Source organism: Pollachius pollachius, assembly GCF_949987615.1.
Source record: "Pollachius pollachius genome assembly, chromosome: 15".
Taxonomy (NCBI): Eukaryota; Metazoa; Chordata; class Actinopteri; order Gadiformes; family Gadidae; genus Pollachius; species Pollachius pollachius.
In genome coordinates, this window is record NC_136948.1 from 3,087,325 (window position 1) to 3,113,122 (window position 25,798).

Below are 25,798 nucleotides of genomic sequence, written 5' to 3' on the forward strand. Positions count from 1 at the left end.
TCCATGCTGTAGGCTTATGAAAATAATCCCTCACTCTCCAAACACTTAGAGCGAGGGAGGGAGGGGAGGAGGGGAGAGAGGGAGGGGGGAGAGTGACGGCAGGAGAAGATGGAAAGTGGGAGAGAGTGATGGGGGGAGAGGGAGGGAGGCGTGGGGTAACACAGCGGTATTTAACTCCGTGTCCCGCGGTTTGCTGCAGGAGGGGAATTGTGTAACATTCCAAGTGTCATACCAAAGGGTGTGTGTGTGTGTGTGTGTGTGTGTGTGTGTGTGTGTGTGTGTGTGTGTGTGTGTGTGTGTGTGTTGGTAGTCTAAGCGGCTCTGGAGGGGTTAAGATGGACGCTGAACTTTATTGCCCAGATGATGTGTTTCATCTGCTTGTCTTCTCCGACCGGCTGGAAAAGTACAGCGGTTTGTAAGTGACGACACAGTTCAGCAGCTGTGGTGGAACAGAGAGTTTCCTGAACACATTTACAGTCAGATTAAGATTCCTGCATTAATCCCAGAGGAACAGGAAATTCCCATTTCCACAATGTACTGCATGAACTGTCAGATATGCAGAGATATATATATATATAAACATCGGGCATGTCTCGATAGACCTCTTGTTCTGGTGGTCAACGATCTCAGCGGCTATAGGTCAGACGCCGGTACATCTCATGGGAAATGTTTTTAATCCTCGTCACCTACATGTGACGGGTTGTGCAGTCACACTAAGGGGACTAAAAGACGCCATAAGCGGCCATGGGTGCGGTCCTCTGAGTCCAATCTGAAGCAATTTAGTCCGAACGCTGAGACGTGCTGCTGGAACGAGACGCAGTCCGCTTGGCCTCTGGCGCCACCTGATGGCCACCGTGGTGTACGACACAGATTACTACTTTGGGGACATCTAGTTGCCAGGTGTAAGACACCACTAAATACTCTAACGCTATCTGGTGGTCATTAGGTTGTATTTATATTTCTCAAATTGGATGGCAATTTATGGAATTAAATGGTAGGGATATTTCTCTTTTATACCGACGTTGAAGAATACTTTACGGTCATTTGGCTATTTAAGAAGTATTTTTAATATATTGGAATGACTATGTTCCATATTTGGTAGCCATAGTTGTGTGTGGTGGTGAATGATGCATCTGTTGTTTAACATCCCAACACACCATGATCTACTCCGTATGATATAGCAGCTGACCCAGGAGGATAAAAGTTAATTTAACATCTACAGCCCTGGGGAGGTCATGTTCTGGCTAATCTGTTTTAATATAGACGTGATGCCCTCAGGAAATGCTCGGATGTATTCCTCACCACTAACATACTATTCAGGTCTCCAGAGAGGGACATAATCCTAGACAGACACCGTTCTTATCTCAATCTTGATTGTGAATATTTTTTTACTTGCTATGTAGGTTGGCTTTTTAGATGTAAGATGATTCAAGCCCTTTGGATTTCACTGAATGAGATGAGATAGAGATGAAGAGAGAGCCATAGGGAAAGGGTGAAATGGAGAGAGATTTTTAGAGATAGAAGGGGAGAGATGGATGGGGAGAGAGAGAGAGAGAGAGAGAGAGAGAGAGACCACCAGCGGTGTAGACACAGGTCTTTATTACTGATCAGGCGGTATGGCCTCTGCTTCTCCAACATGGCGAAACATCTTTCCGTTTGGAAAGGCGAGACTTTTTCAATCACACAACACGTTGATGTCCAGACAGAAGGTGGCCAGGAGAGACGGCTCTGGGAGACTAGCTTTAAAAAAAGATGTGCTTAAATTAATTTAATCTGGTCGTTGGAAATACATAAACATGACATTCTGCAAAAACTACATTCAAGGGGAGACCAACTCTTCTGCAAGCGTCTAGTTCGTTCAAAGACAGGCCTGGAGTGCAGAATTAAATTTCTTTGATCAGTATCAATTATTAAAAGAAGCAAAATTAAATTTGCGTCATATTTAATTAGCTGTAGGAGAGAACACTGCTATGGGGCGTTAAAGCTATTAATCTTTTAGGAACTTGAGTGCGATGCATTGATTGCATTTTGCTTTTTAGAAACAATCCAGAGAACACATGTGATCCGATTATGCATAATTAAAAACTTGATGTGATTAAATTATTGTAAAATATATCCACTGCGTAGCATAAGCGCCCAAAGTCTGTACTTTATTACCAATTTGCCTGACTCACCTTGCGGCAGTCTTGGTTCTGCTCGACGGGGAACTCATTTAGAGCGGGCGTCTAGAACCAAGACGGCCGCAGGGCAACTAGGATGGAACAACCATCGCGCGAGCACACACACACACCGTAACACCACGACACACGACACACGACACACCTATTCTCACCTCCTACAGCAGCACTAACGAGATAAATACTGATGTCTTTGGGACGGAAAAGAAGATTTACATATTATGTTTCCTACACTGGGTTGGTCTGATTATCTGTCTCATCATGTGACCTGCTCCCCAGATAGCCCCTCTGCCTCAACTAGGCCCCTCCCTTCATCCAGTTAGGCCCCTCCCTTCATCCAGTAAGGCCCCTCCCTTCATCCAGTAAGGCCCCTCCCTTCATCCAGTTAGGCCCCTCCCTTCATCCAGTTAGGCCCCTCCCTTCATCCAGTTAGGCCCCTCCCTTCATCCAGTTTTCTGCTCTGGAGCCATTGGATGTTGATATATGATGTCATATCTCAGCCTCATCGGTACTGGGTTCGATCCCCAACATCTTCAGCCTAACCTGTAGGCCTCCTAGAGTAGGATGACCCTTCACCCAGCCCACTGTCCTTATAAAAACCCTGGAGCAGACTATAACTTTGGATCAGGAAGTTCCCCAGGCCTTGTTTAGTGATGACTTCTAAAACCGCTCTGATTGGCTCGCTCATAGTTTCCATCTGGGTTTTACTGGGCTCACTGACTCTAATCCACGCAATAATCCAGCCCGGGTTCCGGGACTTTCACTAACGAAACCATCACCGAGTACTTGATTGGTTGAATTAAGTTTAAGCACGATTTGGAAAACAAGGAACGGTAGATCTTGGAAGAAGGGATTTTAAACCTACTGGTCAAACATTTCCTAATTATAAAAAACAACCTTAGTGACTAGTGCAAATTTATTTATTGGGGATACATATATTAACTACAAACATTCAGTCCTATTCTCCTACGTTTTGTGCATTAAGACATTAAAAGCGTGGTCGTGGAGTCTTTGTTCAACAGACGAAAGAGGAGGTTATAAATAAAGGCACAGAGATTCTATACTCCTCCTCCCTCCTCCGCAGTCCAGCGGAGACTCCAACGCTGTCAACTGTAATCACATCACCGCTAGCGCCTGGAAGCTAGCTACTGCCAGCTAGCAAGCAATTCCACCTAGCAACGGTCGCCAGCTCAGGTCAGCTAGCAACTACCAGCTAGCCAGCAACTGTACCTAGCAACGGTCAGCTAGCAACTACCAGCTAGCCAGCAACTGTACCTAGCAACGGTCAGCTAGCAACTACCAGCTAGCCAGCAACTGTACCTAGCAACGGTGAGCTAGCAACTAACAGCTAGCCCGCTAAATATGTTCAGCTAGGGCTATCCACCGAACTGTCAGGTCTTGTGTTGCTTTCAGCCGTCATACCAGTCCAGGGCCTCCTGACCTCACTCCCAACACCTCCCTCTCCCCTTAGCGCTGGTCAGTCACCCCCCGTCCAACACACCGACGGACGGAGGGAGATGGCAGCTTTAGAGGCGAACTCCACCCCCCCCCCCCCGAGGAGCTTTCTGTCTGGACCCCACCCTAGTCCGACAACAGGCCAGCGCACACACAGTCACGACTGAAGGTGGAGGAAATGGTGTTTTGCTGTGTGTGACGTTGATCAGCCATTACAGGGCCATTTCAAAACCCGCCCATTAGTGACCTCACAAGGGGGCGTGTCCAGCCTGTATGACGGATGGATAAACCCACCAGTGGACTGGTATGGGGATCTACACTCCCACTTGGGGTGCCACTGTCGGGGGCACTTTGAACACCACACCTGGTGGGGTCCCTTCAATCAGGTTTGAGGGTTGCTCGGTGACAGAATAACAGGGAGGCCAGCGCTGGTATCTCAAGCCACACACACACACACACAGCAGCTAATCATGCTAGCATGCTGGTAGAGTGACCTAGCGTCAGTGCTGTAAAAAACACCAACTGCTCTCGCTGTGATTAGCGTCTTTAAAGACTTTGGCCTCAAATGTAACAGATCCTAGCGTGCGTCGACACTCATGGAGCCTAGTTAAGATAGACTCGCCTAGCCAGTGGACTGTACCAACTGGTAGTCTCTGGTCTACTGATAACCTACCAGTGGACTGTACCAACTGGTAGTCTCTGGTCTACTGATAACCAGTGGACTGTACCAACTGGTAGTCTCTGGTCTACTAATAACCTACCAGTGGACTGTAAAAACTGGTAGTCTCTGGTCTAGTGGTAACCTACCAGTAACCAGTGGACTGTACCAACTGGTAGTCTCTGGTCTAGTGGTAACCTACCAGTAACCAGTGGACTGTACCAACTGGTGATCTCTGGTCTACTGATAACCTACCAGTGACCAGCTGGACTGTACCAACTGGTATTCTCTTGTCTGCTAATAACCTACCAGTAGCCACTGGACTGTACCAACTGGTAGGACGAATTACCCATCATACATATGCGTAGACACTCCCCATTGTGATGGGAGTGTGTCTCTAATGGGCTGAACTCTAAATAGGGGCCCTTTTAATATCCTGCTTCTGAATGAACTGCCAGGGGCCGTCCAGGTGTGGGCGTAGCGTTGCCCCCTGCGGCGTCAGACCTGGCAGAGCCTCTGTGTTTGTGGGGCCGCTTCCGGAGGTGGGATCACTCTGAGGTCGGCTTTCTTGCCAAGTTGTGCGTACGCCGGCACCCTTGGTATCACACTTTAAAAGAAACCAATCTTTTGGTTTTAGAGCGAGTCGTGGGTGAACGTTTCGTGGCCGCAGTGGCCGCCATCTCCACCGGCGCCCGAACCTATGTAGCGCTCCATCACTGATCCCGTTGTCACCGTCCCCCTCGTTCTCTGTGCGAGTTACCGCCGGGCCGCGGCGGAGCGTCGCGAGCGAGGGGTAACGCGGGGCGCGGCCGTGCGGCTCGCTGACGCCTGCAGCGACGGAGGCGGAGGTTTGTTTCAGTGCTTTTGCAGCCGGCGAATAGACGACAAACACGAGGACACACAACGGGACAACTTGCATACGACCACACACAGGATGTCTTTAGAAAAAACTCTGTAAACCTTCAAAAAGCAAAAATGTCACCGGAATATGTTTTTCCTTTTTTCTCCAAACGTGTATCTCACGAAAATGTGTGTTCTTGCCTGTGACTTCTCGCCACGGCGACACCAACAACAAGGGACCACGACACGCCGCCGCAGTGTATTCTGGGAGTCGGAGTCCGTATTTACACACAGCGGACCGCCGGACGGAGCCGTTTATTTACAAAGCGTTCCCGTTTTCCTGCTCCGAGCTTCCCCCCCGCCCGGAGACGGCCCGGCGGCGGGGGGCTCAGTACTCCCACTCGTCCGTCTTCAGGTCCAGGTAGCCCAGAATGTTCTGGGCGAACTTGACGGCCTGCTTGCGGGCGGCCTTTGTGTTCTCGTCCCCCTGGGGGTCCACGGCGTCCAGGGCCAGCAGCTGCTTGGTGAGCAGCTCCTCCAACAGGATGTAGCTCTTGTCGGCGCGCTTCCCCCCGAAGTCCAGCACCTGGGCCTGCAGCTCCGACAGGCTGCCCAGCACCAGCCACACGGCCCGGTGCGCCGGCGGCTCCCCGGGGCCCGTCTGCCGGCGCGCCAGGGCCTCGCGGAGGTCCAGGAAGGTGACCAGCGCCTGCACCTCCAGCACGGCGCGGCGGCGCGCCTCGCGGATGCAGGGGTTCTTGGCCGTGTCCACCTGGTCCAGGTGGGTGAGCAGGCTCTGCAGCTCCGCCTTGGGCCGGATCTCGTCCCGGGAGCCGGCGTAGCGCAGGACCTCGCCCCGCAGGTGGGACACGTGGCCCCGCACCGCCTCGATCTCCCGGATGGAGTCGTTCTGCGCCAGGTCGTACCTGGAGAACCAACGCGCGCACGCACACACACACACACACACACGCACGTTAACATCACTGCACTGGTTAAACCCACCGTGTGTGTGTGTGTGTGTGTATGTCTCCTGTATATGTGTGTGTATGTGTCTCCTGTATGTGTGTGTGTGTGTCTGTCTCCTGTATGTGTGTGTCTCCAATGTGTGTGTGTGTGTCTCCCGTGTGTGTGTGTGTGTGGGTGTCTCCCATGTGTGTGTGTGTGTCTCCCATGTGTGTGTGTTTGTGTGTGTGTGTGTCTCCCATGTGTGTGTATGTGTCTCCCGTGCGTGTGCGTGTGTGTGTCTGTCTCCCATGTGTGTGTGTGTCTCCCATGCGTGCATTTTTATGTGTGTGTCTCCCGTGTGTGTGTGTGTGTGTGTGTGTGTGTCTCCCATGTGTTTGTGTGTGTGTGTGTGTCTCCCATGTGTTTGTGTGTGTGTCTCCCATGCGTGCGTGTTTGTGTGTGTGTGTCTCCCATGCGTGCGTGTTTGTGTGTGTGTCTCCCATGTGTGCGTGTGTGTGTCTCCCATGCGTGCGTGCGTGCGTGCGTGTCTCCTGCGCCCGGCTGCACCTGCGGGTGTCGTCGCCCTCCACCTCCAGGTCCAGGTGCTTCAGCAGCCCGTTGATCTCCTCCACCACCTGCTTGCGGTAGTTCCTGACGGCGGCGTTGCCCGACACGTCCAGGGCGTCCAGCTCCACCAGCAGCTCCGTCAGGATGCGGGAGAGGTGGGCGCAGCTGTCGCGCCCGCTCAGCCCCATGAGCAGCGCCACCAGCTGGCTGCGGGCCACGCTCACCTCCACCATGGCCTGGTTCACGCGGCGCACCGACGCGTGCGTGTCCCCCGACAGCGGCAGCGACAGCGTCTGCTGCCGCGTGCGCCCCTCCACCACGGCCTGCACGGCGCACAGCCGCGTCAGGGCGCGGTAGCGCGCCTTGCGCAGGGGCACGCGGCCCTCCGTCTTCACCTGCGTCAGCCGCAGCACCAGCGCCTGCAGCGCGTCCACCAGCTCGTCGCCGATCTCGGGCGCGCCGCCCGCCCGCTGCGGAGCCACCACGCCCTCGTCCACCAGCCGCCGCGCCTCCCGGCTCAGCTCCTCGATGGCCAGGCGGGACGGGTGGCGGGCGTTCTCCTCCAGGTAGCGCAGCAGCCCTTCCAGCTCCTGCGCCGCCCGCTTGCGCGCCGCCTGCAGCTCGCCGCGGCCCTCCGTGTCCAGCCGGTCCACGTCCGTCTGCAGGCGCGCCAGCTCGCGCTCCAGCCGCTTGTACTCGCGCTCGTCCTGCAGGCCGCTGAAGGTGCACACCTGGGGCCCCAGGGAGGCCACCTCGCGCTGCACCTCGTACAGCCGCGTCATGGTGGGGTGCTGCGGCTGCTGCTGCTGCGGCGGCGGCGGCGGCGGGTACTGGTAGTACTGGTGGTACTGGTGGTACTGGGGGTACTGGGGGTACTGGGGGTACTGGGGGAAGGGGCCCTGGGAGGGGGCCGGCTGCTGGGCCGGCTGCCCCTGGGACCCACCGTGGTCCATCCTCTTGCCTCCATCAAAGGGCTTCCCGAACAGGCTGGGGGGGGGGGGGGGGGGGGGGGGAGAACAGAGGGTCAGAGGCAGCCAATCAACAGCCACCTGCTCCCGCGTCACATGACCGGACACAAGGCGCGCTGGTTCCATTCCCAGCTCTGACCAGGAGGGGGTGGTTGACACCAACACCAATTGGTGAATGTGTGTGTGTCTGCGTCAATGTGTGTGTGTGTGTGTGTGCGTCTGAGCGAATCTGTGTGCGTCGGAGTGAATGGGTGAATTTGTGTGTGTGTCTGGGTGATTGTGAGTGTGTCTGGGTGAATCTGTGTGCGTCGGAGTGGAAGGGTGAATGTGTGCGTGTGTCTGAGTGAAGGGGTAAATGTGTGCAGCATTAAGTGAGGAGGGTTTATACACAAGCCATCTCTTCTTAAATCATCAAATCACAATCTTGTACAATATTTTCCATAAAGCAGGCTTTGCTGGTAACACTCCCTTTTTAGCAAACTACGAACTAACACACTCTGAAATATGATAATTGTCAAAGGTTAAGCAATCCCTGTGCCAGTACGAATGGAGTTCCTTTGGTTCAGCCATGGCTCAACATTGTATTGCGTGGCGTTTCCCATTCTTCGGCCGGAACCAGCCCTGCTTCCCCCCGAGCAGACAACCCCCCCCCCGGGGCCAGGCAGAGCTACTCTGTATTCCCCCTGCTGTCCCTGATCTCAGAGCCCCGGGCCGTGCGGTTCGCTGTGTTATAAACATGCAGGTCGGCCCACCGTGCAGCTCCGGACTGCCGTTGCCCTTCCTGTGTTCCTTGTCGTTCCCATTGTTGTGACCGTTCGGATTAGCCGACGTGGCCATGACAACCGCCGGCCCGGCACGAGTTCAACACTTGACACGGAGAACAGGCCCGCCCTCGATGTCCGGCCGGGCTGACAGTCACCGATTAAGATGACCCACATGCAGAGCCCTGCGTCACCGACATGACAACCAGGACGCTCATCAGGGCACAGGCCGGCTGGCAGACGGACAACCACCGAAATACAGCCCCGGGCTAGACGTCTATCAGAGGCAGGACCCTCACCCCCAGACTAGGCTGAGAACACACAGGCAGACACCCCGCCACCCCAAGACCTCGCCTCACTCCGCACCCAAACCTGTCCTCCCTCCCCCAAACCCTCTCCTCCCTCCCCCAAAACCACTCCTCCCTCCCCCAAAACCTCCCCTCACTCACCCAAAACCACTCCTCCCTCCCCCAAAACCTCTCCTCCCTCCCCCAAAACCTCTCCTCTCTCCCCCCAAACCTTCTCCTCTCTCCCCCAAACCCTCTCCTCCCTCCCCCAAAACCTGTCCTCCCTCCCCCAAAACCTCTCCTCACTCCCCCAAAGGCTCACTCCCCCAAACCTCTCTTCACTCCCCCAAAAGACCTCTCCCCACTCCTCGAAAACCTCTCCTCACTCACCCACCCAAAGCTCCCCTCCCTCCCCCATACCCTTACTCCCCCAAACCTCTCCTCACCCCCCAAACCCTCTCCCACCCTCCCCCATGCCAGGGCAGACAGAAGAATGAAACCCTGACATTCTCCCCCAGCCGTTACAATTACCCTGATGGAAACGAGGAAGAAGAAGGAAGGATGAAGGATGAAGAAGGCAGGGGGGGTACAATGAACCGCAGAGCGGTCGCTACCAAGAGAGCGGCTCTGCCCGCTCAACCGGGACCTGAACCAAGCGGCCGGCAGCCGGGAGACGGGAGTGTAGCGTTACATCACGGCCCACCACAATGCACCGCTCAGCCTCCGGAATGTTCAGGCCCTGCTGGAATGTTCTGGAGGCTTGGAGGCTGGCCACAGAGGGGGCACAGCAGCCCTGACCCCCTTCCAGCTACAACACAGGCTAGTGAGCCACTAGTAGCCCTAACCCTTTGTCCTGTCTACAGCACAGGGTAGTGAGCCACTAGTAGCCCTAACCCTTTGTCCTGTCTACAGCACAGGCTAGTGAGCCACTGCTAGCCACTACTAGCCACAGCCCTCTGGTCTGTCTATAGCACAGGCTACTGGACTAGCCACTAAGCCCTCTGTCGTTGTGCTGGACTTAAAGAGCGATGAAATGCACTTCAATCTCTACCCCTTGGGTCATGTGACCCGCCCTGTTGGTCGTGTGATACTATAGAGTGCGATACCTTGTTCATATTCACGAGAATGATGTTATTTTTCCTCCTTGTAACAAGCGTCTATAACACTAACAGAGTGGGCTATCCTTAGCTGCAGGCATGCAGGAGCACAAAGGAACTGCAGAACCAAAGGATCCTGGTTCCTATTCCTCCTGGCTCCACGACGGCGTGTCAAAATAAAAGCGCACAATTGTGATTAGGGCCCATCCGAGTGGCGGTTCCAACGCTCAGCCACTTGTTGTCGGTGGAGTGTTTGCGAAGCCGATAGGATTAGGAAGCCTGGTTGGCTGGAGGGTGTTATGTAAGAGGGAGGTGGCGGGGACCGCTATCTCAGGAGCCGAGGAAACCGGGGAGATAAGCCTGGACGGGAGGGGGTTGAGCCAGACCCTCACACAGAGACCGGGTTAAACCACCTGCTCCAGATCCCGGTGGTTTGTGTGGAAACATTGTGAAACGTTCTCGGTCTCCTCTCCCTGTCTGCTCCATTAGCCTGGTTCTAATGTCCCCATCAGTCCACATCTGCAGCAGCAAGCAGACATTTCATCGAGGTCTGGTCTCTGGTCTTTAGAGACCAGCTCCAAAATTGAATCAGCCCTAGACTAACTCAAAAATGAACGAACATGATCTAATAACTCAGTAATAGTAGAAGTGGGGAAACCAAGTCATGCATCCAGTGAACATTCCTAGTCCCCAGGGAGAGGACTAGGGGGCGTGTGTGTGTGCCACACACACACACACACACACACACACACACACACACACACACACACACACACACACACACACACACACACACTAGAGTGATTCAGTCAAAGCGGACCAGGGTTGCTTAGAAACCTCCATGTCGAACATTTTCAGTCCCGATCGAAAGCCTCCTTTCATTTAACGCCAACATAACCCGCTAGTTGAAGTGAATGCGACAGTAAACGCTTTGCGCATTGTGCGACCGTAGGTGCGGAATCTATTCGTCCAACAGGCACCATAGCCTTATGCATACCACAGCGTCACATCTTTGTTTAAGCCGTTTCAACGGTAGTCATTACACATAATAAGCCCGTGTCGGCTGCGCACCATCCTGGAGGGAGACAATACGAGCCGAGTCGCTCCGCACCTCGCCGCCGCTCCGCCGCACAGGAACGCCTCCCCGAAAAAACACATTTCACGCCTCACCTTTTCAGCACTCCAAACACATTCGCGCACATGTTGGAAGATGTCTGTTTCCATCCGCTAAAGGCGACCTGGGTGTGTGTCGGTCCGATCCACAGAGACGGTTCGGGCGGGTTTGATATCTTCTCCGGTGCGCCTCGCCGCGCCGTGCGGAACACTGCGGTGCGCGTCGCCCCTCCCACTGAGTCGCGACCCCGACTACACTACTCACTTGTCTTACACAATCTATATACTGCTTCTTCAAACACAAACATGATATATACTGTTAACATACTGTGTGTAGCCATGACTACCGATCATCCACTAAAAGGGTAACGTGTGTGAGGGCGACACAGAGAACGTCTCTCTCTCTCTCCACGTCCAAAGGAGTGCAGAGACTAGCATCGTCTCCCCGCTGCTAGGTTCCGACGCCGATCAGCACCTAGACTCGCCTCTTAAGGCTCAAATGCTTTGGAAGAGTAACTCACATGAAGGCAGTAAACATGATCTAGTAATCTAGTTCAAATCTTACCTGCACAACCACCGTACAGCCATCTGTCTTGTCCTCAAACGATGCGCAGCGCTCACTAAAGATAAACATTAGCCTAGCTTCGGTTGCTAACTACTTTACTCCAGAACCATGACCACGCACGGAGTTTTCCCTTTATGGCTCATTAAAATACTTTATTTTAGTGGGCGTTCATAGCCCACTTTACAAAATCAGCGTTCACAGCATAATTCAACAATTAAATCAAATTACAATATCAGATATATTCATGCAAATATATTAAATGTAACATCATGTAAATGGACTGTTTTAAAATCGCAGAAGGGGAATCTTCCGGTCGTCCAACATATTCAGCATCTGACGTCACGGCGCGTTGCCTGGAAGTGGACGTCAACATGAACCTCGCTGTGGTCAAACAGAGGCCGTCTGAGTCATTTCTTATTAAACGACGGATCTAGAATTAATATTTTAAATGGCAACCAAAACAATGCGACGTCTGTTACGAGGTCCGTCCTACAGTAGAGACCAAGGTCACCTGCGACCCTGTAACCATGCAGAAGCACCCCTGAACCGCGGCTGCACGTCAGTCCAACACACCGCTGGCCGGGAGTCTCCGAAGGTATGGAAATGTATGTCTTTATACTGCTGAGAAAGTGTTAACGGTAAAGGATTACCCCCAAAGGACGGGTTCAGACGTGATGAACGTGCATAGTGTGTAGACGGTCTATACAGCAGTATACAAGACTGTATGCAAAGGATCACGTTTAAACTTTGAACCTGTTACAAAATATACCAGCCGTTACGAAACCTATCACCCTTTAAAGTTTGTTTCCCAGTAGACGAGCCAAACCTCATGACAATCATGTGACCCAATAACCTAAATACTAGCTCTGATATATATGAGGGTAGTCTGTAACGGTTAGTTGTGCACTGATCATAAACCAAGCATTCTGTAGAAGACTTCCTCCGAGCTGAATGATTATATAAAGGGAAAGACAAGGAATCTGTCTGTGAGAACGGAAGAGTGATGGTCTTGGAGTCCTAATCTTGAGAAGGGACCCTAGGCAATGTGTATGCAGTCACGATGTGACCATATGTGGTGTGTGTTGCATATGTATGTGTAGTTGTAGGTCAGCAGAGTGTATAAGTGTGTGTAGTACCTACAATGGTCGTTGTTTGCCCTATTTATCGGCCAGAGCAGATAGGTCCCTGGTGTAGGTCTTCTGTCCTCAGGGTCCAAGGGAGAGGCTGTAGTATCTCAGGTAGCACGGCCAGACACTGGCTCCAACCTCTGATACAAACGTTTAGTGTGTGTACAGAGCTCGGGTGGCATGTTGTTATTGGACACCCAGCTAAGGACCGTGTTTGCAGCGTCCAGTCTACCCGTAGGCCTGGTTTAGCAGGATGCCCGGACGACTTCTGCTCCACAGTGACATAACATTTAACAAAGCATCAGAGAAATGACGAATCTATGATGAATAGTATAAGTTGACACATAACTTTGTTGCAGACTAAAATGTGAGTTAGTCAACTTGTGTGTTTGTGTTGTTCATAATTATTCTATTCTCCATTGATAATGAAGGGAGTTTTTTCATGCCCTTTGGGGGGCTAAGGTTGGGGGGTTGGCACACATATATGGCCTGGAAGCTCCTTGAGACTGGAACTGTGATTAGGGGCTTCACAAACTAAATGGACTTGACTTGACCATGGTTTTCTGTTTGGGTCGAAAACGTTCTGCTGCATTAAGTGTAAAGTACTGTACCTTACCGCACCCTAGCGTATCTTTAAGATAGACTTAGTGTGTTTCATCCTTTGTGCAGAGCTCGGCCTTCCAACCGGCACCAGACTCCACCCATGACTGGATTGGTCCGCCCAACAGGCTGTCAAACATCCGGCCAATCACGTACCACGTCCCCGCCAAGGAGACGGCCCTGGAGGAGAGGCTGCGAAGGCTGAGGCAGCAGACGGAGGTCTGGAACCACGAGTTCTGGGCCTACCAGAACGTGGCCTTCAGCAAGGTAGTGTGAGGGGGTCGGGCTACTGGGCCGTACCCCGACCTCAGCTCAGTGTTTCATGTGATGTGATGTGTCTGTAGTCCATGTTATTGTCTGTGTCTGTACTCATGAGGTTGTCTGTAGTTCTGTGCTCCATGTTATTGCCTGTATGTCTGTACTCATGTTATTGTTATTGTTATTTTACAATTGTCAGAATCTTTTGTTATGGAAAAGAAGGAAATACAATAAAAACAATATTTTTTAGCTGTTCATTTGCTGATATGACTTTCAAATCATTTTGAGAACCATTCAGTTAAATCTTCATAGAAATCCATGTTGCGCTCTTGGTCAAGCTGCTTCATACTTCTTAAATCACCAGTAATTCCTCCCGTCACCAGCAGAGAGCACCATTGTACAAGGAACTTATTGTCACAAGTCCGTAACATTGTGGAGCAGCTTTGGAAAGATGCCTGAATAAGTGAACTTTGTCCATGTTTGTCTCTTCAGGAGAAGGATGAGTACATCAGCTCCCAGCTGAAGGCCCGGGGCCTGGAAGGCCGGGATCAGCAGGGTGAGACTAGCCTTCCATATCATGCCACGTCACACACGTTGATACCCACACCAGTAGTAGTGATCTGCGTGCATGTTTGATGCAAGCCATTCTTTACTGTTTCCACCAGTAACAGGTCTTTTTCTACCACCAGAGGCGTCAGGATAGGGCAGTGGTTAGGGTTTTGCCCGTGGGGTTCTGGATGCAAAACCAGATTGCCGCAGTCTACCAGTTGGCATCCTTGAGCAAGATGCCCCCTGAACCCTACCTGCTCCTTAATGACCTGACTCTACTGTCTAACCCCTGCCTGCTCCTTTATGACCCCACTCTGTACTGCCTAACCCCTACCTGCTCCTTAATTACCTGACTCTGTACAGTCTAACCCATACCTGCTCCTTAATAACATGGGGCTTGAATTGAATGTCTCTTTGGATAGAAGTGTCTGCTAAATTAGTTGAATCTATCTTGTATCTATATTCATCTAGACAATATGCATCATATATGATGTCATTCAAAGGGCCTCTGTCCTTTAAGAAAAAACAGCTCTAGTGCAGAAGTCTGTGACAGGATATGGAATGAAAAGCGGTCTATAAGTGGATTCTTTTCAGACAACACAGCTTGTATTGTTTAAAGCTGCTCCTGGATCTGTTCTCAGTTCTGTTGCTCGCCCTCTTCACAGGACGCAAGCACACCCTCGGCAGTGAAGAGATGGCGGTGTTTTACAAAAGCTTCCTGGACACAAACAGGACAAGACATGCAAATTACAACAAGTGAGTTGTCTGCGTGCATGTGTGCGTGTGCATGCGTGTGCGTTTGTGGGGCTTTCAGTTTGATGTGACTGGTGGGGTCCAGTGAGTATTCTTGGGGACTGATGCAAGGGAGTAGATTTGGGTGGGGACCAGGGGACGTGTCCCCACCAATGTGAAATGACGACTGAAATGTCCCCCACCAACATTCAGGATGAAACGAAAAAAAAAAGCGCCTCATGCGGTACACAAAGGGTTAAATTCCCACTTCGGTACCGCCTCCCACCATGCGTCTTCCTTTTTACACTGCCCAGCCGGTTCGGTTGCGGCTTCTCCTAAGGAAAGTTTCTCTGCGTCTTTCTCGTATATCGCATCATCTCTCCCCGTCTTCGTTTAATGCGCCTGCATCACCTTCTCTCCCACGATGGTCAGCAGCTCAGTCAGTGTAAACGCGCGGACCATGCCGGGAAAAAGGCGCGCAATTGAAATCACAGCTAACTTAAAAAAGTTTGGAGCGAGAGTCTCCATTGATGTGAATGGTAACTTTATGCTAACTTAATCTCCCTGCTGTGTTCTTGTAGCACACTAACCCCATAAGGGGCCTCCTAAACACCAGTAGTACAGGCGCTAGCACGCTTCTGTTACATTAAGGGGATTTTGCTGACGCTTTTATCCAAAGCGACTTACAACAATTCGTTCACACATCCACACACCGACAGCGGAGTCAACCACGCAATGCGACAGCCAGCTCGTCGGGAGCAGTCAGGGTGAGGGTGTCTTGCTCAGGGACACTTCGACAGCTAGGAGGAGCCGGGGATCAAACTTGCAACCCTCCGGCTACCAGTCAACCCACTCTACCTCCTGAGCTACTGTCACAGCGCAGTTCCTCCCTCGACCCCCCCCCCACCTAAACCCACCAGAATCACGTCTGATCGCAACACCGGAAGTCCATCACCTGAAAAGACCCATTTCTCAAATCTCGTCACAGTATTAACTGCTATGTTTGTTTGTGCTCTAGGGAATGGTACCGACGGAATCTCCGCATCACCTTGCTCATGGGCCGGGTGGCGCTCACCAACGCCTGGAAGACCATCACCAACAGAACCCCCAGTAGTTCGCCCTCATGATGAAACAATTAAAGCGTTCTGCCTCCCAGCTACTGTCTGCCTGTTGTGTCTTTATGTGAGGAGAGAGAATGATCGCACAAACAGACCAGGAAACGCTCAACACCGCAATAAGTTGAAGTAGTCTTTACTTCTAAATGTGTATAATGCTGTTGGGGGAAACAGCTCACCTTTAATCCCATACCAGCACCATCCAGAAACCACACGGTGGGTAAACGGTAATTCTACTTACTCTGTTATAACTGTTATTATCGTTGGGTTTATAAACAGCAATCTGGGGTACCGTGTAAATCCACAACATGGTCACTCCTGCATGTATAAAACACCTTGTCCACAATTTATAATTGAATCGATCCTTGGAACCTGTTGCTTCATATTATAAATTCACACTATTGGGGGAAACCGCAGGGTATTTCTCAAATCAGGTGCTTCAATGAGATAAATCGATGCATCGGCTGTAATCTCTGGGTTGACGTCATTATCTGGGAAGAGACTGGGGGGTGGGGGGGTGTCCGCGCAGCCGCAGTGGAGCCAGCGGACTAGCGAGCTGTCAACCCCACCGCGGTCTGCGTCTTCACTCTCCTTTCTCACCTGCTTCTAACGGGATCCTATCATTAAGACGGTCGCGCTGGGGGGGTTACACTCGACCCGGGACAGACGACAACCTTACCCGGTTTGCAGAGGGACAGCAGCTAGCTATGTAGCTCGATGCTAGCCGCGCGTCAGAAGCGACTCCTCCGCGGTTTACCCCGAGAGACGACATGATCTCCTGCTGACCGGGTCCAGGTCTCTGAGCGTCCGGGCGCACGGTGTGGTGATAGTACGGGTCTACGGAAACGACATAAAGAGTTCGTATCGTTGCATTATACCTGAGGTCAGAGGTCAAGGAACAGACGCGACCGGTTCCGCTGGCGGCGGACGTCCTGGAGAACGGTAAGCGGCTCCGTCTAACCCCTGCGCCCCGGCGCACTTCCACCCTAACCCTGGAGCTCAGGGGACGCGTTGTCAGTGGTCATGGTGTGTGGGACATGTGGACTTGAACATGTGTCTTTGATTCTGTTGTGTTACTGGATGCGGGACGTCCAGATCCGGGTCCAGGTCAAGGTCCGGGTCCTGTTCGTGGGTGTGGGATGGTAACATGTGTTCCGGGACGTAGACGGAGCCTCTGCGGTGTAAAGGACTCTAAAGTGTCCCGACTGGTCCTGCAGGTTAATCCGTGTTGTGGGGAGGAGATATGTGGAATGTAATCCGTGTAGTGGATCTGGTTCTGCCTAGTAGTGGATCTGGTTCTGCGTGGCGGACCGGAGCCGTGTGGACGGGTTCTGTTCCACAATGAGGCAGATTTCCCCATAAATCACATCTCTCCTGTGTTTGAACCTCTGCCAAACATGTGCCTTTAGAAGATCTCTATGAGATCCAGTATATTCTCGGTAAACTGCATTGAGTGGCCAACCTATCGTGGACCTGTGTATTACATGTAATACTTGTTTGTTTACTGAGTAATATCGGCAGCAGTGAAACATTATTTATTTTTTAATACCAAAATGAAACCAAGAGTTTCAGATGCGGAGTTCAGGAAGCCAGAGCCTCGGTCCAAAACCCGGATCATGCCGATCTTCCAGTAACCGTCCACCCTGGTCGGGATTAGGGTGCTGTACCGGACCACATAACCCTGGTTTCTCTTCTTGGCATCTATGGGATTAAAGGGAATCCAAAATTTGACGTCACATACATTCAATTTGATTAAATCAATGTGTCTAGCGTTATCTTCTGCTGGTTTGGTTTTGGAATATACTATATCTGAGGCATGTTGACACTATATAATATTTAGTTTCCTTGTTTTAATTGTATCTGAAACATAATCTACAGATTGTTATTTTACACTGTCTCTTTTAATCCCATATAGCACATGTATACAATGTAGAAGTTGGTGTAATAAGACCTCTGTTAATACACCTTATACACCTAATACTTCTGTATATAGTGCTGTCACCTAACACTTCTGTATTAGGTGTAATACAGAAGTTATACACCTTATGGCTGTGTTAGTATAATCCTTCACTTTAACTATCTACAACCTCATACCTAAACTAAACCATCTTTCGCCTGACGCTAAACTAAACCCTCTCTAACCTGACAATAAACATAGCCGTCTATAACCTAACACCTAAACGTTGTCATGTCTAGCCTGAGACCTACACCTATAGCTGTAAATGTAACATCATTGATCTAGGGGCTAAATGCATTTCTGATGCACCATGGGATACCAGTGCCACTGGGAGTCGCGTGATGGGGCATGTGCGCATGTTGTTGGTATTCCGCGCGGGGAGCTCGCCTGCTAGCGTGTGTGTGTGAATGCGCTGTGTGGCACTGTGGCTGTGTTGTTGTGGAGACAACAACACAGCCACAGTGGGTCCCAGTGTAGCCTCCACACACACACACACACACACACACACACACACACACACACACACACACACACACTTCCAACGTTTCACTTGTAACGACTGAACGTAAACATTGCCAGATATGTAACAACCCCCGCCCTGGATTGCGGTGTTTAATCTGGTCCGTCCCCATGGCAACGGCAAGCTCCCCTCAGTCTGACTGACACAACCTCATCCTACCTTGGGGACCACTTGTTGTTGCCTTCATGCTTTTCCACCTGTCGGCTGCTGGTTCATCTCTACTGCCAGCTCGTTCATCTCCACTATCTGCTCTATTAAATAATATAGTGCTGTCGTGTGGCACGGCTGCTAGAGATGATGTTAGATTCTTTAATCAGCAACAGGACAAGTATTCAACAGTTACGGCTGCCAAGGGAAGATCTGCTGTCTGGAGCTTGCGTCAGCAACCAACAAGACAAACACAACACCAGACACCAGGAGCTCACCACAGCCACTGGTTCCTTGGTGGACCTGGCCTAGATAGTTCCACCGGGACGCCGCTGTTGCCAGTGGATTGGTGGACCTTGTGCAGATGGTTCCACCAGAACACCAGTTCTGCTGGTGTCTTGTTTTAAAGCAGAACCAGTGGGAAGAACAATCTACGGGTCCATGTGTTCTGTAAGTGGAAGGTTCACCTCCGTGTACCAGCCAGAACCACAAGCTCACAAACCGACCGCCTGCGATCTGCCGATGTGCTCCCTGGTGTTTACCTTTTAGCGAGTGGTCGATGGGTGTCACTTCCTGTAGCCGCCATTTTAAACAAGTCTGTTTTCAACTACCGAAAATAACATCAGTCTGAGTTGGCCTCCTGCCGTAATCCCAGTACATTGTATCTCTTAGTAGTTAGCGGTGGTGCTAATTTTACCATTTGACTATGGAGTCCTATTTAGTGTAGGCCTACAACATGCTGGGCTGTAGGCTGATTGCACAGTGGTAGCTCTGTCTCCATCGGCGCTTCCTCACCCGTCTCGCCTCCAGGTCCATATGATGAGTACAATGAGAAGATAGAGAGCATGGAGGCTGCTGTCATGTGGGCCACCGCCAGTGGTCATAAATGACCTGCTTCGGTTCATTGTGGTCTTGAAGAGCAACCGAGTGCCGAGGTTAAAACCTAAGGGGCGAGCGCCGCCGCTGGTGGACAGAGGGTACTGCAATGGCAGCTTCTGAGTGGCTTTGAAACGTTTAGCGACGCATCTGCTGATTGTGATCGGAGTGATTCATTTTTCCCGGGTTGTATCCCATGTTTGATCAATCACTAGAACATGACGATTCAGGATGAGGATGATTCATGTGCAGGAATGTATCCGCCCTGTTTGTTCAGGGACGTAAGGGATCAACGCAGGGGAGGTGTGTCCCTGCATTAGTGGGCTACACCGTTCTGCTCCTGGAATATATCCATTCAAATGTGATCAATCAAGTACGACACTAATTCACTGAATGGGAGTTGAAAGTTGGAACCAGTTTCCTCAGAGAAAGTGAGTGGTTAACAATCGTCCGCTGGCTCCGCACAGTTTTCATGACCTAAATAAAGGATTCCAGATCAAAACAGGAAGCAGAGTGCTGTGCATGTGAGTTTCCCTTCAGGTCCACAGCAGCCCTTCCCTGAAGCCGCCTCAACCCACAGTCAGGTGACCTCGCCTCTAACCAGTTTGGTCGTGTAGGTACTGGTTCGAGTTGACCACACCTCCAACCAGTACCTACACGACCATATTTGGCGGAGGTGAAATCCATCAAATCGACCGGCTTTCCCACCAGCTCATCAGATTCATGAACCCAGCAAACTAGCTGATGTTGTCATCATTAATAACGAGCGACCCTTATTGACTCAAACCTAGGACCACAAATGTACCGTCAACATTTCGATAACAGTCCCAGTAACACTGCAGTAATGTACGAGTATAGGTAAATAGGTGAGAGCATTAACATAACTGCTGTTTGTACAGCCTGTGGCTTGGCGGCCTTCCTCTTGTTTGTCTTTGTGCTCCCGGCCTATTGCTGGCCTCCTTCTGGCCTCCTCCTGGCCTCCTCCTGGCCTCCTCCTGGCCTCCTGGCCTGCTCTAGGCCTGCTCTAGGCCTGCTCCTGGCCTGCTCCTGGCCTCTGCTCCTGGCCTCCTCCTGGCCTCCTCCTAGCCTCCTCCTGGCCTCCTCCTAGCCTCCTCCTGGCCTGCTCTAGGCCTGCTCCTGGCCCCTGTTCCTCTCTATGTTTCAGAGAACACGAACGATCGGTTCGTGTAAAGCCTCAGGTCAATAAACGGTAAACAGGGGGAAACCTTTTTGTAGCTCTCGCTGGAAATGGCTGTTGCCTTTTAATGCCTCATTGACACAAAGCAGTGATTTCGGATAACGTGTTTAAGCGGTGAGATTTGATTTCAAAGTGCTTTGGTTTCACACTAGGAGCCTCTGAGGAGGCCGACATAACAACCCTGACCCAAACATCACAGGTCTGCGGCCCTTAGTCACCTGGCAGCCATCTCGGTTCTAAACAGACCAACCAAGATGTAACCAAGATGGCTGCTAGGCGAATGAAGCCCACGGTTTACCAGCAGCCACTGGTTAATGATCCAGGACTAATGGGTCCCAGAACCGCAGAGTTCCCTGGCCGAGGGTTGCTGGTTCCATCCTAGCCCTCTGTTGTGGTGTACTGGAGCAAGGCAGCGGACCCCTCACAGCCCCAGACGCAGGGGTTCACGCTGTACATGGACGACAGCAGCGTGTGTGAATGGATGGATGTGTGTATGGGGCGGCAGTAGCTCAGGAAGTAGAGCGTGTCGACTGGTAACGAGAAGGTTGCTGGTTTCGGTCCCCGGCTCCTCCTAGCTGAGTGTCGAGGTGTCCCTGAGCGAGGCACCTCACCCTGACTGCTCCTTGACGAGCCGGCTGTCACCTTGTGTGGTCGACTCCGCCGTCGGGGTGTGAATGTGTGAATGAATCGTATGCAACCAGCTTTGGATAAAAGCGTCAGCAAAATCCCCTAAATGTAAAATGTATGCGTGTAAATCCAAAGCTCCTGGATCCTCTCCAGAGGCTACACAGGTTCTGGATCGTTAGTGAGAAAAACATGATCTCAACCCCGTCTCTGTCCCTCTCTGCGGTGCTCAAGGTGCGAGAGGATGCTCCTGGCGGGATGGCTGTCGCCCTGCGTGGTCGACTGCGCCGTCGGTGTGTGAATGTGTGAATGAATGGTCGCTTTGGATAAAGGCGGCAGCACAATCCCCTTCAATGCAAATGTAAATACATGCATGTCAATTGAAAAGCTTTGTCCAAAGGCTACACACGTTCTGGATCGTCAGTGACTCACCCCCCCCCCCCGTCTCCGTCCCTCTCTGCGGCCCCCAGGATGCGAGAGGACATGTCCACCATGGTGTGTGTGAAGGAGGACGAGGACCCTTCTGGGGAGGAGAGGATGTGCCAGGAGGACATTGTCTCCCGGACGCGGCAGGTGATCCAGGGCCTGGACGCGCTGAAGCAGGAGCACCACTCCATCCTGGACGGGGTGCTGGGCACGCTGCGCTGCCTGAAGCAGGAGGAGCAGGGGGTGGTGGTGGAGGAGAAGTCCCTCCTCATCCGCAAGTCCCTGGACATGCTGGAGCTGGGGCTGAGCGAGGCGCAGGTGAGTCGACGGAGCCGCCGCCCGGTCTCTGGGGAGGGGCGAGGGCCGCTTGGTTGAAGCGTCCGGGTCCACACAGGAAAGGGCCAGTCCGGGATTTAGACCCAGCCGTCTCTGTCGCAGCGTCCAGGGCCAGGTGTAGAGGCACTAGGGCCCCATAGGACAGGGTTGAGTTGGGGGCCAGTCCGGGATTTAGACCCAGCCGTCTCTGTCGCAGCGTCCAGGGCCAGGTGTAGAGGCACTAGGGCCCCATAGAAAAGGGCCAGTCCGGGATTTAGACCCAGCCGTCTCTGTCGCAGCGTCCAGGGCCAGGTGTAGAGGTATTAGGGCCCCAAAGGAAAGGGCCAGTCCAGGATTTAGACCCAGCCGTCTCTGTCGCAGCGTCCAGGGCCAGGTGTAGAGGTACTAGGGCCCCAAAGGAAAGGGCCAGTCCAGGATTTAGACCCAGCCGTCTCTGTCGCAGCGTCCAGGGCCAGGTGTAGAGGTACTAGGGCCCCAAAGGAAAGGGCCAGTCCAGGATTTAGACCCAGCCGTCTCTGTCGCAGCGTCCAGGGCCAGGTGTAGAGGCACTAGGGCCCCAAAGGAAAGGGCCAGTCCAGGATTTAGACCCAGCCGTCTCTGTCGGAGCGTCCAGGTCCACACAGGAAAGGGCCAGTCCAGGATTTAGACCCAGCCGTCTCTGTCTGAGTGTAGAGAGACTAGGTTCCACATAGGTAAAGTCCAGTCCAGCATTGAGTACCAGCCTCCTCCTAGACAGCCAAAGTCCACACCAGTATTTGCAGTTAGCCCTCTGGACGAGGGACTAGCTAGGAGTAACCATAGCAACACCTGACAGCATCTGACTCATGGCAGGACTTTAACTTTCTGAACCTGCAGTTGTTTTATGATGTTGTTTTATTGCCCCCTTCAGTTCCTCCGAAATCGAGGGGAAGATAACATGATCTATAATAGGACGGATGAGCGAACCCGGTGTAGGATGGAAGAACCTGTAGATGGTGTAGTGAGAACCTGTAGATGGTGTAGTGAGAACCTGTAGATGGTGTAGTGAGAACCTGTAGATGGTGTAGTGAGATTAGGAAGCAGAAAGGGGAATATTGAACCTCTAAATACTAAATTCATCATCACGGAAATCATTATGTGTCTTGAATCAATAAATCCGATTTTATGGTAGGCTATAATATAAAACCAAATAGGCAGTAAAAGTCTGAGCGCTTCATCGATTAAAGACGCACCTTCAAGCAGGAAGCCCGCTCTGAAGCCTGGTTGTAATGGGAATGCAAATCCCAGCACAGCTGGGATTTGCATTCCCATTACAACCAGGCTTCAAAGCGGGAAGCCCGTTGTAGTGGAAGTGCAAATCCCAGCCACACCAGTATACCGTACTGTACCGTACTGTATCGAACCCTTCTGAGCCGGGCCGGTGTGGTGTAGTGGTTGTACACGCCATAGGAGAACCCTGCTGTTTGGGCTGGTGTTCTCTGCGTTGGAGGAGTGCTGCAGGTGCATGAGTCACAGATGCTGAGTCGTCATCTAGCACAGTTTGAAATCCCAGCAGTATAGTTATAGATAGAAGGCATGGTGTTATAAATACACGGCTCCCCTGGCTTCTAACCTTGGCCCCCTCCCCCTTTGTCAATATCTTTTCTCCTAACCTCCTCTACCTGAATACCTCCTGTCCCCTAACCTCTTCCTCCTAACCCCTACCTCCTTTTCTCCTAACCTCCTCTACCTGAATACCTCCTGTCCCCTAACCTCTTCCTCCTAACCCCTACCTCCTTTTCTCCTAACCTCCTCTACCTGAATACCTCCTGTCCCCTAACCTCTTCCTCCTAACCCCTACCTCCTTTTCTCCTAACCTCCTCTACCTGAATACCTCCTGTCCCCTAACCTCTTCCTCCTAACCCCTACCTCCTTTTCTCCTAACCTCCTCTACCTGAATACCTCCTGTCCCCTAACCTCTTCCTCCTAACCCCTACCTCCTTTTCTCCTAACCTCCTCTACCTGAATACCTCCTGTCCCCTAACCTCTTCCTCCTAACCCCTACCTCCTTTTCTCCTAACCTCCTCTACCTGAATACCTCCTGTCCCCTAACCTCTTCCTCCTAACCCCTACCTCCTTGTCTCCTAACCTTTACCTCCTACCCCCTGGTCTATCGATCTTCTACCTCCTTGCTAATAACCTTACCTTCCTCTCTCCTAACCTCCCCTCCTCTTTCCTAACCTCACCTCCTCGATGCGAACCTTCCCTCCCTCCCCCCTCTCTCCTTACCACACCTCCCTCCCCTCCTCCCTCCTCCTTTCTAACCACACCTCCTCCCCCCTTCCTCCCCCCTTCCTCCCTCCTCCCTCCTTCCTCCTCCCCTGTCCCCCTCCTTCCTTCCCCCACTCCTCCCTCCTCCCCCTTCCCTCCTCCCTCCTCCCCCTCTCCTCCTCCCTCCTCCCCCTCCCCTCTCCTCCCCTCTTCCTCCCTCCCCCCCTCCCCCCCCCCCTCCTCTCTCCTCCCCCTTCCCTCCTCCCCCCCCCCCCCCCCCCCTCCCCCAGGTGATGATGGCCCTGTCCGGCCACCTGAGCTCGGTGGAGTCAGAGAAGCAGAAGCTGCGGGCCCAGGTGCGGCGGCTGGTGCAGGAGAACCAGTGGCTGCGGGACGAGCTGGCCAACACACAGCAGAAGCTGCAGAAGAGCGAACAGAGCGTGGCCCAGCTGGAGGAGGAGAAGAAGCACCTGGAGTTCATGAACCAGCTCAAGAAGTACGACCAGGACCTGTCGCCCTCCGTGAGTCCAGCCCTGGGGGTCCGGGACCCCGGGGGGGCCAAGAGAGACCTCTGTTGTCTGTTCAGGTCCTCCCACACAATCGTGTCCGCTGTGTTTATTGTGGTCCTGGAAAATCTCTTAACTCGTCCCTCTCCTCCCCGTCGCCTCCCCGTCTCCTCCCCCTCTCCTCCCCGTCTCCTCCTCTCTGTTATTGTCCTCCCTCCTGCCCCTCTCCTCCCCCTCTCCTCCCCTCTCCTCCCTTCTCCTCCCCCTCTCCCCACGGTCTCCTCCTCTCTGTTATTGTCCTCTCTCCTCCCTTCACCTCCCCCTCTCCTCCCTGTCTCCTCCTCTGTGTCACCGTCCTCGCTCTCCCCCTCTCCTCCCCGTGTCCTCCCCTCTCCTCCCCCCTCCTCCCGGCCTCCTCCCTATAGGAGGAGAAAGACGCGGACTCCAGTAAGGAGAGCCTGGATGATCTCTTCCCAGACGACCAGGACGACCAAAGCCCAGGCAGTAAGTTCTCCTCTTTCCTCTCCTCTCTCCTCTCCTTCTCTTCTCCACTAAGCTCCTGTCTCCTCCTCTCCATGCCTCTTGTTTCCTCCTCTCCTCTCCTCCCCTCTCCCCTCCACCCTAGCCCTGGTTCTGAGTCCTCTGGTCTCTCTCCATGGTACCAGTGTTATTATAGGTTCCTGGTCTCTCTCTCTCTCGTCATGGTACCAGTGTTATTATAGGTTCCTGGTCTCTCCATGGTACCAGTGTTATTCTAGGTTCCTGGTCTCTCCATGGTACCAGTGTTATTATAGGTTCCTGGTCTCTCTCTCTCGTCATGGTACCAGTGTTATTCTAGGTTCCTGGTCTCTCCATGGTACCAGTGTTATTATAGGTTCCTGGTGTCTCTCTCTCGTCATGGTACCAGTGTTATTCTAGGTTCCTGGTCTCTCCATGGTACCAGTGTTATTATAGGTTCCTGGTCTCTCTCTCTCGTCATGGTACCAGTGTTATTCTAGGTTCCTGGTCTCTCCATGGTACCAGTGTTATTATAGGTTCCTGGTCTCTCTCTCTCGTCATGGTACCAGTGTTATTCTAGGTTCCTGGTCTCTCCATGGTACCAGTGTTATTATAGGTTCCTGGTCTCTCCATGGTACCAGTGTTATTATGGTCCTGTCACTCTGGG

At 52.4% G+C, this 25,798-nt stretch overlaps 3 protein-coding genes across 4 annotated transcripts in view; 2 read left to right on the plus strand and 1 right to left on the minus strand.

Annotated features, from left to right (window-relative positions):
• Positions 1-3,770: 3,770 nt before the first annotated feature.
• Positions 3,771-11,517, minus strand: bag5 (BCL2 associated athanogene 5). Of its 2 annotated transcripts, none has more exons than XM_079752897.1 (3): positions 11,434-11,517; positions 6,643-7,629; positions 3,771-6,056 (listed from the first exon to the last, which is right to left on the minus strand). In XM_079752897.1, the coding sequence occupies exons 1-3, from the start codon at positions 11,454-11,456 to the stop codon at positions 5,519-5,521; spliced, it is 1,548 nt and encodes a 515-aa protein (XP_079609023.1). In that variant the 5' UTR covers positions 11,457-11,517; the 3' UTR covers positions 3,771-5,518. The 2 variants fall into 2 exon arrangements, with proteins under 2 accessions (XP_079609023.1, XP_079609022.1); XM_079752896.1 differs by lacking the exon at positions 11,434-11,517 and adding an exon at positions 10,926-11,018.
• A 264-nt stretch (positions 11,518-11,781) lies between these two features.
• On the plus strand, positions 11,782-15,853 carry coa8 (cytochrome c oxidase assembly factor 8). The gene is made up of 5 exons (XM_079752962.1): positions 11,782-12,028; positions 13,230-13,427; positions 13,911-13,974; positions 14,633-14,723; positions 15,718-15,853. Exons 1-5 carry the CDS (start codon positions 11,882-11,884, stop codon positions 15,824-15,826), a joined length of 609 nt encoding a protein of 202 aa, XP_079609088.1. The 5' UTR covers positions 11,782-11,881; the 3' UTR covers positions 15,827-15,853.
• A 501-nt stretch (positions 15,854-16,354) lies between these two features.
• Positions 16,355-25,798, plus strand: part of klc4 (kinesin light chain 4) — a 10,884-nt gene continuing 1,440 nt past the window's right edge. The window contains exons 1-4 of the mRNA XM_079752975.1: positions 16,355-16,756; positions 21,607-21,880; positions 24,418-24,648; positions 25,059-25,137. Of these exons, the coding sequence (XP_079609101.1) occupies positions 21,608-21,880; positions 24,418-24,648; positions 25,059-25,137 (583 nt within the window). The 5' untranslated portion in view covers positions 16,355-16,756; position 21,607. The remainder of the gene's footprint in view (positions 16,757-21,606; positions 21,881-24,417; positions 24,649-25,058; positions 25,138-25,798) is intronic.